General features: G+C 40.9%; 1 protein-coding gene across 9 annotated transcripts in view; it reads left to right on the plus strand.

Moving 5' to 3' along the window:
- Positions 1-18,927, plus strand: part of ZNF827 (zinc finger protein 827) — a 188,337-nt gene that overhangs the window by 55,606 nt on the left and 113,804 nt on the right. For 8 of the 9 annotated variants that reach the window (XR_007151669.1, XR_007151670.1, XM_047856737.1 and 5 more), the window contains one exon: positions 9,895-10,128. The exons of the other annotated variant lie outside the window; for it this stretch is intronic. Coding sequence is in view for 6 of the 8 variants with exons in the window: in XM_047856737.1 (XP_047712693.1) it covers positions 9,895-10,128 (234 nt within the window). In the remaining 2 variants the exon portion in view is untranslated. The remainder of the gene's footprint in view (positions 1-9,894; positions 10,129-18,927) is intronic. 9 annotated transcript variants of the gene reach the window in all.

Genomic DNA, 18,927 nt, shown 5'->3' on the forward strand with positions numbered 1-18,927 from the left:
AATTAGCTATTACCTAATTTTTTTTCTCAGTTGAGCGAACTGTCTTTTGACCTCCGTCTGCTTCGCTGTTTATTTTCCTTGGCTTCAAACCATGGCATCATTGCTAATGCATGCTAATTCAGTCACTAATCTGGTTAAATTTTTTGTGTCTTCAAAATATATCTATAATCCATCCCTCTGCGTGCAGCATCTCCTGGCCATCAGCTCACACCTAGCCAGCTTGCCCCTTTAGCTGCCCTCCCTGGTGCCTTCTCCACCCCAGCTGCCCCCCTCTAGGCCCTCCAGTGACATTCTAACAGACTCTTCTTCTAATACCTCTTGCATCAGGTTATGCCCCTGGCTGACTTCTTTCTACAGAGTAACCGTATCTTCACTCCTGTCTGGAAAAATGTTGACAGTCCTCACCAGCTCATACATAACACGCCTCTCACTACCGTCTCTCTGCTTTCACTCATGTTGTTCCAGGGGTCTGGTAATTTGAACTGTGGTGTCCCATAGATCTTCCCCCTTGTTAAGTAAAATGGGGGAGGGGCGGAATAAGAATTTTCAAAACAGAATAATTTTGTTCTTAAAACTAAGTTAACTATTTTAATGCACCTCTGACACGCATTGGTTCTGCATCTTTGTAGAGAATTTCTAGCAATGTTGGGGCCCAGTCCTGTGATGCCCACCCCTACTGTGTGGCCTATGCAAATGCTGGCCATCCTTCAAAGAATATTTTGGTTCCCCTTTCTTCAGTAGAGCCTGTTCCTGTTATTCTGGTCTTTACTGCCAACCGTCCCACCCCCTGTGAATTCCAGTGATATTTAGAGTCTTTATCGTTCAGGTTGGTGGTGGTATTATTTGCGTAGTTCATTCTATTGCTTGTGTATCATTAGTCTTGCCTCTTGAACTGTTTCAAGTTGCTGTGGTTTGTGTTGGGGTGGGAGGAAGGGAACAGATAATGTTTCTTTTGTAACATCTTTATCTTTGTACCATCCACGATGCATTTCATGATGGATTATAGGAAAGATATTCCATTAGTCACATCCTAGAAGTCAGGTTTTCTGAGGCTGTGATATTGCTTCACTTAAAAAAGGTTTGCAAATTCACAATCAGCTCCATAGTGCTAGAAGAAAGAAGATGGAGCAGAGGGGGGTCTGCGGAAAGGAGGCAGCTGTTCAAAGGGAGCCTTGAAGGCTGTGAGTCCCTTGGTGTGGTCTCGAGTCCCGTGTTCCAGGCCCTCAGCTTGTAAGGCCAAGTCTGAGAACTGGAGTGTCTCACACAGTTAGTTCAGTACCAAACTACTCCACAGTTTGGCAGCTCAAACTAATAGCCATTTACTTAGCTTAGGGTTTTGTGAATTGGCAATTTGGGCATGGTTTGAGCAGGGTGCTTCTTTGGGTCTCTCGAGGCTGACCCATCCATCTAAAGTCCGTGGCCACATGGGCTGGGGGAGGGCTGGTCTAGCATAGCCTCAGCTAGGATGAATTCTCCCTGTTCCTCAGAGTCTCTCACCCTTCAGTGGGCTAGCCCAGGCTCCTTCACACGGCAGCCGGGCGTGGTTCCAAAGGAGAGAGTGGAAGTGCACAAGGCCTTTGGAGGGTAGGCTAGGAACTGGCCCAACCTCACTTCCACCACCTTCTGTTGACCAAGGCACGTCACAGCTCCAGCCCAGATTCAGGGAGTGGGAGAAGAGACTCCACCTCTTGATGGGAGGAGCTGCAAAATCCCATTCCAAGGGGGTGGGGTTTCAGGGAGGGAATCCTTATGGCCTCTTTTTTTTTTTTTTTTTTTTTTTTTTTAAAGTAAGCTCTGCATCAGGACCCCAAGATCAGGAGTCGCATGGACCCCAAGATCAAGAGTCACATGCTCTACCGACTGAGCCAGCCGGGTGCCCCTCCATTATGGCCATTTTATAGTCTACCACAGCCTAGAGTTCTTCGAACTCTCTCTCTGGGTGTTCCACAATGACAAAAATCATTTAACAACTGATGTGTAAACCAGAATGTCAGCATGGTAATTTAAAATGACAAGTATAACAATCAAGAGGAGATGTCATTTGGGGCAGATGGTCACCAACTTCCCTGAAAAGTGTTGGAAACATATTATCCAATCTTTAGGTTTTCTTTTTCAAGTCTCAAATCACTTCATGCTGTTCATACATACAAATCACTTCACTGCTGTTCATACATTTCATTCTTTGTACGTGTTAATAGAATAAATTTAAAATGCAGCTTTCTTTCACATCTACTCATGCCTTGATTGGTTCTTCAGGACTTGTCCTTCCTGCTCTCGACATGGGAGATACCCTGTCTGTTGAGCAGATTACTGCAGATAGCTACTTTTGCTCATGATGTGTTGATTTTGCTAGGTTAGTTCATGGAGGAAAACCTTATTTATTTATTTTACAGTTCTTGAGGCACTGCTCATTGTTCTTACCCTTGACCCTGCCCCAGAGGCTGTTTTGTTTCCCTTTTGTCACTGTGTGTGTACTGTGGTCGTAGCTGTCATAGGGGACCTGTGTGGTCTTGCTTTGAGGACACTGATACAGAAATAAAGATGAGCCCAGGTGGGGATTAATGAGAAATATGAGACGGTTAAAACTTCGCTAAACACTAATTATAAAACTACTTAAGGCAAATTAAGTAGTTTACCTTATTAGAGAGCAACATTTAAAAATATTTAGCTAATGTCTTAAACATTCTATTTGAATATAATATGCTTAGCATCTAAAAGCAATGCTCCACTATAATTAATTATTATTGAACTAAATCTTGGCCTTCCTTACAATTTTAGAAGGCAGTTTATTTTTTTTCTCACCTAAAGTGCATCAGGTTGTCAAATAATCCCAGGTCCTGCCAGATCATATGTACTCACATATACTGCTAAGGGGACTTGGGTAGTTATTTGTAATATGGGGGGTTGAGCTCTGATTCTGGTTCTGTCATTAATGATCTGTGTGCTTTTCAACAGGTCATATCATTCTCTGAGCCTGTGTTTACTTATCATGAAATAAAGGAAGCGGAAACAGTAATGGTTTTCACTTCATTTTTTAAAGAATAAACTCATTTTTTTCAAACAGAATCTGAAGTGCAGACTCAATATGTAAAACACACAGAATGTGTGTTTTTTTAATATAACTTTATTTTTTAAGTTCACATTTCTTGTATGTATTTATTCAAACAGTCCAGCAACCAGAGCCAAGTTGCTGCGTGATAAGCACACAACATGCAATTAATGTTACAGTCGAGAGAGGCCATGTACCAGCGTGAGCCCCAAGGACATTTCTGAATTTATTTTGCCGATTGCACTTTCAAGAAACACCACTTACACAGGGATGCTGTGGCCAATGAGAGTAGATGTGTAACAATTCGCCTTGTAATCTCAAGATGCCTTTAATTAAATTTATTCAGCTGCTTGAAAAAAGAGTATAATAGTGAAAAGTTTTTGCTTGCAAGTTGACAACATTTAAGCAACCGCCCTCGTTCCTTATCATAAGACCAGAAGCATTTAACACTTTCTCTATGCAGTAAAGCCACTTGTGATTCAATAGTAACCACTTCAGCTTTGCTCCATGGACTGTTATTTGGAAATTTATTTAATCTCTCTAGTCTCAGATTCCTCAGCTGCAAAATGGGACAGTAGTACGGTTGCTGTGAAGAGCCAATAAATTATTTCAAATAAACTAACACTTAGCATACTTCCTGGCCCACTTTAAGTGCTTTGTAAATGATAGACTAGATATATCTGTGTATCTGCACTTGTCTGTCTGTCGGCCACGATCGGAAGCTTCACCAAAGTAGATACGCTTGAACCCACCCTGGCATTTAATTTAAGGTAGTGGCTCTCAACCAGAGGTGTGCATGGGGGACAGCTGGCAGTGAGTTTTTGTTTTCATGACGGAGTAGTGCTGTTGGCATCTAGTGGGTAGAGGCCTTAGATGCGGCTAAACATCTTACAGCGCACCCGATAGCCCTCCGCGGCAAATTTGCCTTGCCCAGAATGTCAGTGGTGCTGAGGGTGAGAAAGCCTGATGATGTAAGGCAGGCACATAGACTCCAGGAGGATCACAACTGTACAGTTTTACATGGACATACATGTGCAGGCCTGAATTTTTTGAAAGATCAGTGCAGAGCCAGTCTCCTCCTTATTAATGATGTATTCCTAGAGCTCTGCCACTCCTGTAATAATGGGAGGCAATGCGTTACAAGTGATATGAAACTCAATTAACTTGTCAACACAAGTAAAAATTAGGGGTCTCCATTACAACACAGATGACTGTGCACATTTCTAAATTAAGTTTTAAATTAGTTTAAAGAATCTTAAAAACTTAAATTTGAAACAAACATTTGTTGGGACCCCTGAAGCTTATCCTAGGATTCCTTGGAACACTGTTTGAAAACCACCAATCTGTGGCCCCTTCCAAGTCCAAGAGCCTGGCTGTGCTGAAGGGTGAGGTAGTAAATAAAATCCTTCATGGCCTACCTTTTTCATGTAGCATTTCAGCATTCACAAAATTGCTAGATTCTTTAAAAAGAATTTTTTTCTATGTTTATTATTTATCTTTGGGAGAGAGAGAGACAGACAGAGGACAAGAGGGGGAGAAGCAGAGAGAGACAGAGGAACACACAGGATCCGAAGCAGGCTCCAGGCTCTGAGCTGTCAGCACAGAGCCCAACACAGGGCTGGAACCCAAGAACTGTGAGATTGTGACTTGAGCCGAAGTCAGACGCTTAACCCACTGAGTCACTCAGGCGCCCCCCACAATTGCCAGATTCTGAGCTGAAAGAGAGTCCTGTCTTATTAAATGCAGGGTAAGTGTCATCTTCTTCCTTCCCTGGAGGGAATGGACAAAACAGAAGAGCAGCGGCCACGGTGCAGTCCATTCTTCCTCTTCCACCTTCTTAGATGTTGACAAAATTCCTTCCTGCAGAAAGGGACGTTTTCTGTCCCTTACCTCTAGATCATGTGCCACCTTTCCCTTATAATTAACAAAGCCTAGTTCACTCCATATCTCTTATTTCCAAAGCCCATAGTCCAACCTCTTAGGGTAGTATCCCTCTCAGAAGCGCTTGGAGGGAAAGGAGAGAGCTTGGGTGCATTTTTGTCCAGAAACCTTGAAGCCTAGTGTCTCTGTGATTTGGAAGGTTTGGTTTATTAACCTCTTGGGCTCTTAGTTCCCTCACTTATAAAATAGGGGTAGTAATAATATCTACCTCCTGTGATTGATGGAAGGACCAATTTTTGTTAACTTTTCAAATGCTAGGTGTGTGCATTATTATTACAGACATTTATAGAATTGTCCTGGGGGAGTTGGGGCACTTAGAAGGGATCTCAGCGTGAACTGATCACCCTTTGCTATAAAGAGGGATATATATATATATATATATATGTGTGTGTGTGTGTGTGTGTGTATTTTTTTTAGTCTTTGCCTATTATAATTGGAAGTTTGGGATAATTTTATCCCAGTGGCTTTCCTATTCATTTCCCATATGAATCTTTATCTTACATCCTTTTTAAATCCTCAAAAAGCTGATTTATTTCCTTTAAATGGCAGCCCAGCTCTATTTGAGTGTGTGAACTTACAGATACACATAATTTATAATCAAAGTAGCTCAGGTCCTAAAGTGTTGGGAACAGAGGCCTCTTGATTATGGGGCTTCCTCACTGCATTAAAAGTGGAGTATCTGGAAACTTTAAGATACATAAACAGAAGTCAGGGTAAAGGCTGTGAAAGTCTTTTACGAATTGAGTTCCATATGCGCACAGATTTTTGTGTTGGGAAGAATGAAGTAAAGACGAGGCAGTGAATTGTAAATTGTTCCTTTTTTCATAGCAGTTTCCCCAAACAACAAAAAAAAGAAAACATCTTTAATTCGACCTTTTTCTGTAGAAAGAGAATGGGTTTTTTTTTTTAAAGTAAGATAAAAAACAAAAGCAAGATAATAAAAAACTATGGCAATTATTCAGTCAGATTAATTTTAAAATGTAAGCTTTATGTACTATTTTTAGTATAAATATTTCTGGTAATTAAAAGATAAGAGGGTAGGGGCACCTAGGTGGCTCAGTCGGTCAAGCGTCAGACTTCAGCTCAGGTCATGATCTTGCGGTTTGTGAGTTCGAGCCCTGCATCAGGTTCTGTGATGACAGCTCAGAGCCTGGAGCCTGCTTCGGATTCTGTCTCTCTCTCTCTCTCTCTCTCTCTCTCTCTCTCTGCCCTTCCCCTGCTCGTGCTCTGTTTCTCTCTCTGTCTCTAAAAAATAAATAAACAAAAAAAAGTTTTTTTAATAAGAGGGTAGGTAGCCTTCATATTTCTATTTTACATCTGTTTGGGAAATTAAATTGGGAAATTACAAGTGTTTGGGAAATTAAAACTTGGGCAAATGAGTGTTTCCCACATTGTTTTTGTGTGTGTGATCTGTTGTTAACTATATTTACATTTCCCCAGAAAGTTACTAGTTTTATGTCATTCTTGACATTGTCAGAATGAAAACCATGTATGAAATGTCTGCACATTTATAATCCAGCAACATACCAGCTTGCCTATTGTCTTTTTAAGTGTCTTACTGAAGTTCTGTTAAATCTGAGTTGTACTAACAATGCTAATTTTTTTCTGAATCCTTATGTATGTATGCATGTATCGTAACTAATAACTTCTAGAAGCTGGTTGTATCTTCAGAGAGTGTCAGCTTAAGGTTGCTCTCTCTAGAAATTGGGATTTTGCTTCTAGGGCTTCGATAGTTTCTCTTTCCTAACCTCACCTTAGAACTTTAAAAAGTTTTAAAATAAAAGATACAGAACATTTTTAAAAGTACATAACTTTGTATATTATTCCTTCCTTCCCAAAGAATCACAATTTTAGACTTAATAGACAAAACACCACTTAATTATTCTGTTGTGACTAACTAGGATACTTTTGGAAAAGGATTTTATGAAGGGTTCTGGAAGAAAGGAATAGGGCCAGAGAGGGTTTAGGAGATGGCTAGCAAACCCCTCCCACCCCCTTCACCAAAAGTGGTTGAAAGGAGAGAAGTATGCTAAATAAACAAAGTCCTCTTAGGAGGCACCGTCCTGGTTGAGGTCAGAAATACATGAGGATTGCTTTAGAGACCATCATTGTTCTCTTTGGTTTAGATTCTGATGGCATTGTCCCCAAAGGGTCAAATTTTGTTTTATCTTATTTTATTTTATTTTATTTTATTTTATTTTATTTTATTTTATTTTTTTAAAGTAATCTCTGTGCCCAACATGGGGCTCAAACTCACAACCCTGAGATCAAGAGTCACATGCTCTACTGTCTGAGCCAGCCAGGTGCCCCAAAGGGCCAGATTTGGACCTCTTTTCTTGAAATTTTTCTGGACTCCTCCTTTAGTAATGCCAGAGTCCAAGTGAATGATTACTCACAGATACCTCAGTAAGTGCTATGGTGTAGATAGCAAAGCTTTTATCTCTAGGTCTTTTTCCCAGTCTAATGATCAGATCCAAGGAAAGCACTTCTAATATTTTGGGATTCTTAGTTTTTGTTTTCCACAGGTAATAGTGAAGCACCATCAGATGTCACTAATTTGTAGCTACCATATTTTATTAATTCCACAAATACATATTGAGCGCCTCATATGTGCCAGGCACTCTTCTAGGCACTCAAGATACATCAATGTTAAGGTCATTGCTTTCTTGAAGCCTACCCTTGAGTTAGGGAAACAGACCATAATGGTTAATATAATAAATAAAAACAAAATTATACGGTATGTGATTAGTCTGCTTGGGCTGCCATACCAAAATATCAAAGACTGGTGGCTTGAACAAAAGAAACTTACCTCTCACAGTTCTGGAGGCTGGAGGTCTGATGAAGGTGCTGGCAGGTGTGGTTTCTTCTGAGGCTACCCTTTTTGGCTTGAAGATGTCCACCTTCTTGCTGTGTCCTCCCATGATCTTCCTTCTGTGTGCGTGCCTCCCTGGTGTCTCTTCTTATGGGACATCAATCATATTGGGTTAGGGCCCCACCCTAATGCCCTCTTATAACTTTGATTATTTCCCTGCCTCCAAGTACAGCCACAATGTGGGTTAGAGCTTCAACATAAGAACTGGTGGGGGTGGGTACAATTAAATCCTTAACAATAAGTTATCAAGTGATAAGTATTTTGGGGAAAAAAAAGAAGAAGATTAGAGTAAGGTAGGAGAGACTAGGTGTACTATGGGGTGGGGATTGCAATTCTGAATAGGATAGTCAGGGTAGACTTCATTGAGAAGGTGGTACTTGAAGGTCAAATTACATTCACCTGTTGTTTATAGTACAGGGACCCGAAGTGGAGGAGTGGTGAGGTGGAGGTAGGTAAGGGTGGAGGTAAATAAGGAACCTAGGGTGGGCAGCTCATAGAACTAGGTTCTAGTGCCAGCTGTGCATCTTTCTGGTGGTAACACTTCCAAATGTCACGTTAGCCTTCCAAGGTCCAGTTTCTAAATACGCTGATCTGTGTAAACTTGTGATTCCAGAATATATATCCTTAGAGGGAACAAGGGAGAAAGGACTTTATGGTTGTGTATAGGCTACGGTAGGTGGTGGGCAACAAGTCAAAAGCTTTGTGGATTTATCTTCATCTTCTTTTGTGTTAAGCGGGAATGGGCTTTTGGCTCATCTAATAAGTGTTACTAAGAAATGTATATTAGGAAGAGATCTTCTTTCTCAAAAGACCGACACATCTAACATAACCAACCTAAAGGTCCTACTGCATGGCCCATTAAAGGGGAGCAAGATGCCCGGGAAAGTGGCCAGTGGCGGAAGAGGATGCTTGTCTTCCTTCTTGGTCTTTCCCAGGGAGTGAGTAGCTCAGTTGGGGAAGGCTTGTTATGGTGTAGCCAAGCCACAGAATCCATCCCATAATAGACCAGTTAGCTCTGCCCTGACCGCACACTCCACACCAACCACCCATGCTAAAAATGGAAAAAAGGACATTAGTGGAAAAACTGGTGAAATCTGAATAAAATCTGGAGTTTAGATCATAGTAATGTGAATTTCTTAGTTCTGACGAATGCACCATGGTTATGTAAGATATGAGCATCAGGGAATGCTGGGCGAAGAATATATGGGAACTCCGTGAACCATCTTGCAACTTCTCTGTGAATCCAAAATTATTTCAAGATAAAAGCATTTCTTTTAAAAAAATGCCCATTGTGAGGGGCGCCTGGCTGGCTCAGTCAGTGAAGCGTGTGACTCTTGATCTCGGGGTTGTGAGTTCGAGCCCCACGTTAGATGTGGAGGTTACTTAAAAATAAAACCCTTTAAAAAAAAAATGCCCATCGTGGGCTTAGAAATGACTTGAACCACAGATGCGGATTTATTCACCGTGACTGGAAAACAGTTCCAAGTGCGTGCCCCAGTGTTCGAGGGTCAGGAACGTCAGTTTATAATAAGGCAAGAGTGGGATATCTCTAGTTTGAGCTTTTCTCTGGCAAATTCGTCACCTTCCCACCCCACCCCAGGTTTCGGCTTTGGGGACTGCTTCTGACTCATGTTTCTATTGAATATTTTCTGGCAGGATAATTGCCTGAAAGCATTATTTTATAATAGGATTAAGTGGGAAGAATGCTTATAGGTCAGGGAGGCAGCAGCATACACAGGAAAGAAGACATTTGGGGAAACCAGAGAGAAAATGACCACTTTGTAGAGGCAGCACTTCTTCAACTATGATGGGTTCCAAAGATTCAGAAGCCCACACTCTTCAGAGTCCTGTGCTCGTGGAGAGTGTTGTATTTTTTTCTGCCCAGGTCCCATCCTATTTTGATCGGGTTGTGGTCCCTCTTGCTGTTGGCACACTGATTGTGCATTCCATATCTCATTAAGTCCGGGGGCAGCTAAGAGTGGGAGTGGCCTTTTGTATATGTATATATACAATACCTTTCTTCTTCTGACAGCTGCAAATCAGAAGGAGCCCATGAATCTTAATTTTAAAGTGAAAGAGGAGCCGAAGGAAGAAGAGGCCTTAAGTGCCGCTTTGCCTCGGTCCAGCTATGTGTTCAGCCCGGAATCTGAAGTGTCAGCCCCAAGCATCGCTGAGGACACCCTTAAGCCCCAGGAGGGGAAGGGGAACGTGCTAAGGCCGGATATGTCAGTCAAAGCAGCGTCCGAACTTCTCATGAAACTATCAGGTACTTGGTTTATTCTAAAATATTCACATTCTGCTCATTTCGTTTGATCAGCTGGGCTCCTTCCTGCACAGGTTGTAATTAGCCTAATGGTGGCAACATCACATTATTGAGGTGAATTCAGGAGTGACTGGATGACTTGGCTCACGTTCCTGTGTCATGTGTACAAGTCTGTTTGCGGACGTTAACTGTGTACCTGTCTTGTGAAATACAGCCTTCTTTTCCTGGAAATTGTTGGAAGACACTGTTGCTTTCTAAGATGATGCAGGTCATAATCTTAAGTGGGTTCTAATGACGTTCAAAGCACTTCTGCTAATTGGTCAAAATATCTATTCTTTCTTAATAGAGGACCTTTCTTTCTGTGTGTATTTATACTGTATTCGTTAAGAACCATTAAAAATATTTTTCTTAATAAGCAGTTGAGATGGCACTTGAAGTAATTACCAATAGAGTGGCAATAAGAGATTTTATGAAGAGAAAATTTCATAATGGAATATTATAATAATTAATCTAAGTTCTTGGGATGAATGAATAATATTTTAATCATATCTAAGTGTAATCCCAGCCTGTCAGCGGTAGGAGAAATGGGTTATAATTTGAAATTCATGTATTTTGGGTTCTTTTCCATGCAGTCTCCCATATGTGCCTTCAAAACAGGTAAAAATTTAGGGTCTTCTGAACTCAAAAGTATGACTTTCAGAGCGTGGAAAGAAAAGTTACATCAATAATAATACTTACCAAGTCATATCCCAGCCTCAGTTCACTATAGGTGATTTTTAGAAACTATATTCAAAATGTTAATATGAATCAAAAGCCCTTTCAGTTTGTAACTTGCTGTACTTGGAGGATGAAAGCAGGAAATACATTAGGGATATTCGTTCCTGGTAATTTCATCAGCAATTTTGACTGTTTCTGGTTGACCAGTAGGTTGGGAAGTAAGAAATTAATAGTGATTTACTTAGAGCCATTATATCAGAACAGTTGAAATTCCTGTATTTGCCAGTTGGTGGGGTTAAGAATTCTTTCCTTTGATGTTAATTTAGAACACACTGGAACTTCAGGGGAATATGATTTATTATAGATAAAGCATAAGACAGTTATTACATCCTTATTATAGCCCCGTTTTTCTAAACTTCACAGTGATGGTTCAGCTTCTTTTTAGCAGATGGGAGGTCTAGCAAGATTGTGCTGATTGCCGAAAGCTGAAAGTTTAAAAAAATGGTGTTCAGGCCAACATATTTTCATATATTTGAGCCCTCCTTCCTGTGTCGAAAAGTCTCAGTGACAGAGTATAATGTCTGTTGTTTTTCCAGTCAATTCAAAGGGATCACACAGCTCTCTGATTCTTCTTTTAAAAAATTTATTTATTTTTGGGACAGAGAGAGACAGAGCATGAACAGGGGAGGGGCAGAGAGAGAGGGAGACACAGAATCGGAAACAGGCTCCAGGCTCTGAGCCATCAGCCCAGAGCCCGACACGGGGCTCGAACTCACGGACCGCGAGATCGTGACCTGGCTGAAGTCGGACGCTTAACCAACTGCGCCACCCAGGCGCCCCATCTCTGATTCTTCTTGTGTGGCATAGGCTTTCATATGGCAGTGACCCTCTATCAGCAGTAACTCCTGTTGGTAGGATCCTAGTGTTTACTATTTCTGTTTCAGAGTTTGTTATGCAACCAGTATTGTGAGCAGGGAGAGCTGGGGTGGCACCAAAAGATAATATGCAATGAGATTTTAGGAAACTTTTTTTTTTTTTAAAGTAGGCTCCATGCCCAGTGTGGAGCCTAGGTCAGGGCTCGAACTCACGACCCTAAGATCAAGACCTGAGCTGAGATCAAGAGTCAGATGCTTAACTGACTGAGCCACCCAGGTGTCCTGTGAAAAGATGTTCTTTAAGGAAGACATTTTATCCTGACCCTTTTAACAGATGTGATTTGAGACACTCAAGTATGAAATCATTTCCTAGATAATAATGATATCTCTCAAATAGAATATGGTCATACAGCCTTGCACATTTACTGATATTTGTAGACAACAGTGACCCTTCTAAATGTTTATGTTGACTTACATTGAGCACATGTGCTATTCAACAACAGTTGAATGTTATGACACAGTCGTACTTCCAAAGGGCATCTGCCCTGCTTCCTAGCGTGGAAGTGAAAACTTGTTCGAACGACTAACATAACTCTGTTTTTGTCCTGAAAAAATTCCCCAACATTTTTTTTGCAGGAGACTTAGGTCAAAAGGATATGCATCACAGCCCCTATCTTCTAGATGGTTATGATCTAGTAGAGGCAGACCAGGGCAGTGGCTTCCATTCCACAAGCATTTTGCACTTAGAACTGCACACATCTACCCTCTAGCAGATTATGATCAGGTAAACTGTGAAGAAGTTTCCAAGTTAGTCCTAAAACAAGACATGTAACTTAAAAACAAGCTTCTTCCATTCCTAAGCCACAGGGTAAAGAGGACTCACTCTTTATTGGGTTTAAAGTGGATATTAGAGTTTCTAATCATGGATGAAGCAGTGCTTTTGGAAGGATGTTAGGGAAAAACTTCCTATGCTCTCTCTCCTCAAGATGTAATTTTAGCAATTTCAGGATTCATACACTCAAAGACATCCAAGTAAAGGACTTGTTAGTGTCTTCAAATCCCCTTTCCCACGATAGTTCCCGTCCTTCTATGGACAAGAGGTCTTGCTGTTGTCCATACATGGATGTCCTTGCACACACGCAGGTTAGTCAAGGCTGCATTAGGTTCACCTGGCTTGATACCCACAAAGCCCTTCTGCAGGCATTCTCATGAACAGGAGTCCCTATTGCTTCCTGCCTTGCTGATTTTCATTTATAGTCTTCTGTGGCATGGAGAAAAATCCTTTCGGCCAGGAAGAGTTGGGTGAGAAAAGTATGCCCCATGCATTAGTATACATTTTTTTTTCCTTCTTCCAGATTTGAGAAGATGTGTAATAAAAGGAGTTTTCTTCTTTGTTGCTTATTTCCTTGAGATTAGAAGCTGTGATCTGTAGTGCAGGCACTCTTAGTCTTTTCACTGAATTAATAACGAGGAAACTGGTCAACAATTTTGGCTGCCTCATTTCCAGTTTTAAATTAATTTATGTTGACTCCTCAGTGATGGATGTTGGGCACAGGGCCTAGTGAAATATCATGTGAAACTTTCCTGTGTGGAGAAATGTCTGTAGGTATATTGTTTTCCAAATTGACATTTACGTTTTATGGGAAAAACACAGATGAGGTAGAGGCTAGGCTAAATTTTTCATTAACTGTGTGTTTGGGAAAATCTGAGTTTTCTTCCTTCCTGCGGCTCAAGTTCTGCTTCCAGTTGTTAATTGGGAAGTCAAGTGCCTGACAGCTGGGCCAAGTAAATTGATTACCATAAAGAAAGCAACCCACTCTAAGGAAACTGCTGGATGTCTGTGACTACCTGTTGTTATGTGACACAAGGCAGCCAAAACAATCAGACCTTTTTGCTAAGGCGCATAGTTGCCAAAGATAATTCCCAGAAGTCTTGATTTAAGGAGGCCAAAATCCTAAGTTCAATACAGAGGATGTGTAACATTAGACAAAGAGAATCCTGTCACTATTAAACCCTGGTTTTGCAACGTCTAGTGACCTCACAAACTTATGGAACAGATGTGTTGCTGCAGATGAGATGCAGTGTTGAAGGCAACACAAAACTTTATCTGTTTTGTCTCTGTTGTGTGGTGAGAGAAGTAGCTGGACACACAGAGATAAAGAAATGCCCCTTCTCCTTTTGGGGAGCCGCATGCTTTGCATGGGAATAAATACATCAAATGTAACATATTTGTAGATGAACCTAGAAGTAGCGGGTTAAGAATGCAATCTCAAAAATATGAATTCCACAAAAATAAAAGTTGAAGTTATTTCTGAAACATTAATGAAAAACTAAACACTTAAATTTATCTACCATGGTAAATACAACCTAATATTAGACCTTAATTTGAAACACATCTATAGGTTTTCTTATTTCTTTGCTCAAGGAAAGAAACTGAATTGATTTATATTCATTTCTGATTTATATTTAATTATCCCGGTCTAGTCTTAGAGAGAACAATAAATTACAATTGCCTTTCTAGAGAAATCCAAGCAGGCCCTAGATTTGAAATACATAATGGTATAGGATTCAGGGAATCTCCTGAGTAAGATAGGGCTTCAGCTATGAAATATTAATTTATTTTCTTATTTATTTATTTATTTATTTATTATAATTTTTTAAAGTAGTCTCTATCCCCAGCATGGGGCTCGAACTCACGACCCCAAGATCAAGAGTTGCATGCTACTGACTGAGGAAGCCAGGTGTCCCATAGCTATGAAATATTTAGAAGCAGGTGAACTTGGGGGCGATGAAGTTTCAGATGAGTTTAATCTCTGGGGTGAACTGAAACAGAGAGGAAAGAGACCCCCAAATTGACTTTATTAACAGTTTTAATTAAGGCCTTTTTGGTTGTACATAATAAATCCTCTTCAGCCGGTTTAGGCAAGCCAGGGGAGTTTAACAGAAGATGTAGGTTTGGGGTAAACTTATGGAACCCCAGGGGAGGGATGCAGAAAGGTGTGTCCCTCACTGAAGCCAGAGTCTGAAGGACCATGTGGAAACCAGAAAGCTCTCATCCTGTACCTCATCCCTGCTTCTCTGTACAATGCAGATGGGCTTTTTCGATTACCCAGTTCACATGGTGGAAAATGGCAATTTCTTGCAGCTTTCTGAGTTTGCCTTTTATTCAAAAGAGGAGCCAGACAGAAATTTCTTAGTCCCAATTCCAAATTCCAGCTGATTGCCCCAGCTCCAAGTGGGATCCACCAGTGGAAACTTCTGTCACTAGGGATAAGGTCACGTTGGGCAGACATGGCTGCGTTCTTATAGGATGGCTGTGAGGGAGAAGAATCCCCAGAAACGCGTCTTGGGTGGGCAAGAATGGGGGTGGCATGAAACCAGGAAGATAAACAATATGTGTGAACCACAAAAGTTTGAGGAGCAGATTATGGTAATTGCTGTTATTTAAATATTGAATGTAAATGTGTTTTGGCCTTTGGATGACTTTTACCTTTCTTTTCTGGTAGAGTCTTGGGGAAGACCCGCCCAGCCAGGACTCTGCCTAGCCAGCCTCAACTCTGTATGTGCTGTGGCATTGCTTCTCAAAGAGTGGTCCCCAGACTGGCAGAATCAGCATGGGTGGGGGAGGATAGGGAAATGTTCGAAATACAAATTCTTGAACTCTACTCTGGACCTTGTTCAGACTCTGAGGTTGGAGGCCCAGCTCTCTGTGTTTTTGCAAGCCCTCCAAGTGAACCTGACAGCTAAGTTTTGAGAAACCCTGTGCCGAGGAAATGGTCAATGAGAGAAATAAATTTTGTCCATCTGAGTAACATGCCTACGTTAAGGCTGACAGGGAGCAAAGCTCTATTAAATGTACATTTCATTTTTTAAAAAGAGCATCTTCAGTAGAGGTTCTTTTTAACTTATTATGAAATAATGGCATCTGGGAACCTTTCTGTAGAAGGACACATGTACTTAATAAATCAAGATAGTGTTGGTTGTGAGCCTCAGATTAATCCTGCTTTTTTCAGTGTTCTTTGTTGTTAATTTTCATGATTATTCTTGGGCAATGTTGGCTTTTGTGCAGTTGAATGGTTTTTAGTATAGTCACAGAGTTTTGCATCTGTCACCACAGTTAGTTATAGAACATTTTCACCACCTTGAAAAGAACTATCCATTAGCAGTCAGTCCTCAACCATCCCCATACCACCGCCAACCCTAGACAATCCCTAATCTGCTCTTTGTCTTTATAGATTTGCCTATTCTGTACATTTCATATGAATGAAAACATACAATATACGCTCTTTTGTAACTGACTTCTCTCACTTAGCATAACGTTTTTAAGGTTCATCTTTGTTGCTCATCTATAGTACTTTATTCCTTTTTATGGCTGAATAATATTCCATTGAATATTATTGGAATAAATACATCAATAATTAATATTAATTTTCTATGTGGTATAAAATAGATATAATACCACGTTTTGTTTATTGAGTCATCTATTGATGAAAGTTTGGGTTGTTGCTCAACTTTAGGCTGCTGTAATCGCTTATGTCCAAGTTTTTTTTTGGACTCATATTTAGTTTCTCTTGGGCGTATACCTAGGAGTGGACTGCTGAATCCAATGGTAACTCCATATACAACACTTTGAGGAACTGTCAAACTATTTGCCAAAGCAGCTGCACCTTTTGACATTCCTGCACCTTTTGACATTCAGCAATGTATGAGAGTTCTAATTTTTCCACATCTTTGCCAAAACCTATTATTACCTGTCTTTTTTATTATAGCTGTCATACTGGGTATGCACTAGTATTCCACTGTGGTTTTGATTTGTGTTTCCTGATGACTTAAGATGCTGGGGATATTTTCACATGCTTATTGGCCATTTTGTGTATCTTCTTTGGAGAAATGTCTATTCAAGTCCTTTTCCTGCTTTTTGAGTTATTTGTCTTTTTAGTCTTGAGTTGTAAAAGTTCCTTAGCAATTCTGGATATAAGCCCCTGATCAGATACCTGATTGGCAAATATGTTCTCCCATTCTGCTGACTGTCTTTCCATTTTCTTAATGGCATTATTTGTAGCTCAAAAGGTTTTAATTTTGATATAGTCCAGGTTCACTGTTTTTTCTTTTGTTGCTTGTGAGCACCGTCATGTTTTCTGTTATTCCAAAAATTAAGTGAAAATGCAGAATAGTTTAGTATTAAAATGAAAGCCTGTCCTTGCTTATATGAGCACAGCATTTAATTTTCAGATATAAAGCCTATGAAAGCTAATTTATTTAACACAGACCTCCCTAGTGCAGTTGACCTGTCTGATTTCTGCATTTGCCATAGCATTCTATGATTCAGCTGATGGCAAAGGGTATTTGTATGTCAGCTTCTGAAATGACTTACAATGAATGTGACTAGTAATGGGGCTTACAGCTAATGGCTAGATCACTGTCCTCATGCCATATATATCCTAAGCAACTCTTGGGATATGCATGTATATGTATATGTGTACATATATGTGTACATATATGTATCTGTATACGTATATATGTATGTACACACACGTACACAGAAAACCCATAACTGGGGGAGTTCTATCTTTTTTTTTTAAGTTTATTTATTTTGAGAGAGACAGTGCAAGCAGGGAGGGGCAGAGAAAGGGAGAGACAGAATCCCAAGAAGGCTCCATGTTATCAGCGCACAGCCTGATGTGGGGCTTGAACTCACAAACTGTGAGATCATGACCTGAACCAAAATCAAGAGTCGGAGACTTAACCAACTAAGCCACCCAGGCACCCCAGGAGTTAAATCTTAAATAAGGAATTAGACTCTTTTTTTAGTACTTGAAAACTCAGTGAGAATTGAAGGTATTTGGAGTGTGAAAACTATGTCTAATACAAACAGGGAATAGATCACTTTAATAAGATAAAAATGTGGCATGTTTATATACCAAAGAGAATCATTTTCTTGAAGGTCTAGGTCTTGTTAAACTCAATGGAGGTACAGTGGTGTTATTTACCTGACTGTTCAGGCAGACAGAGTAGCAGCTTGCCATATGCAGTTCTGGAAGCACCATCCTTTTCTCAGCAAGAAGAAAGAACTTGCTTCGAACAGATTCTCCCACCGTAACTGGCGTTACCCTCATTCTTTGACTAGTATGCACCCTTCTATTCATTTTGTAATTTCACACACAGCTTACAGGTCGTGGAGGGACACACCTGAATGGCTGTTGCTGCTCTGCTCCCCGCCTTAATGCAGGAGCTTTTCCGGTTCACACCCCCAGGGCCAGAGCCTCTGGGAACTCCTTTTCCCCTTAGAGCCCTCACCCCTCTGCTCACCCTTTTGCTTTCTTGACCCAGCTTCCTCCGCCTCCCACACTGAGGCCTGGGACTCAGAAGGACTGGACTCAAAAGGGCTCTTGTTTTATTATCATTTCCCTGTTGCATAGCTGCATATATTAATATAGCCACGAAAATTTGTATTGGCGTGCGTTTCCAGAAGCCAGGCAAGAACTCTGAAAGGAATTTTATAGGCTCCACCTTCATTGTAGATTCCTTTTCTGTTTGGCTGAACTGGCGGAGGCAAGGGTTTGATCACAGCTGTAAGGGGTGAGGGTAGGGCTGTAGGATGGCGGGTGGGGGTGGGGTGGAGTGCAGGCAGGGTAGGATGAAGGGGAGGGAGTGCAGGCAGGGTAGGATGAATGTGGAGGGGTTCCAGGTCTTCCTTTAATAATACAGAGCAAAAGAATGAAGAATGCCACCTAGAAAATGTGTTTGCAGCTGGAATAGTGTGCCCTCCTCGTTGCTGTGTTGTTTTCTGTGTTCTGGTATAAATGACTGCAGGTATTACGCGAACCGTGGCAAAGAAGGCCACTAATAAGTACTATTCAATGGTGACAGCTCGAAGAAGAAGCTTCATTTTTGGAGGGATCCAATTGCAGTGTGGACGCAAATATTTGAGTAACCAGTCAAACATTCTATTCCATTTTTCACACAGAGGACAAATTTCCCTGCCCGGTAGAAGCTGCGTGCCCTATCACTGCATTAGGATCTCCTCTACCGCCCTAGTTTTCGTGGTCCTCAAAAAGGTCTCGGCCTTTTTGGCTATATGTTACCACAGTTATAGTCTTGTGAGGAAGAGCATGGCCACTATTTCCCTCAACTAGAGATCTAAAACATTCTTGTTCCACAGGGGTTTTTCTCCTCATCGCCTTATTAACCTTTCACCTTTAACTTATTC

The sequence above is a fragment of the Prionailurus viverrinus genome, chromosome B1 (genome assembly GCF_022837055.1).
Source record: "Prionailurus viverrinus isolate Anna chromosome B1, UM_Priviv_1.0, whole genome shotgun sequence".
NCBI lineage: Eukaryota > Metazoa > Chordata > Mammalia > Carnivora > Felidae > Prionailurus > Prionailurus viverrinus.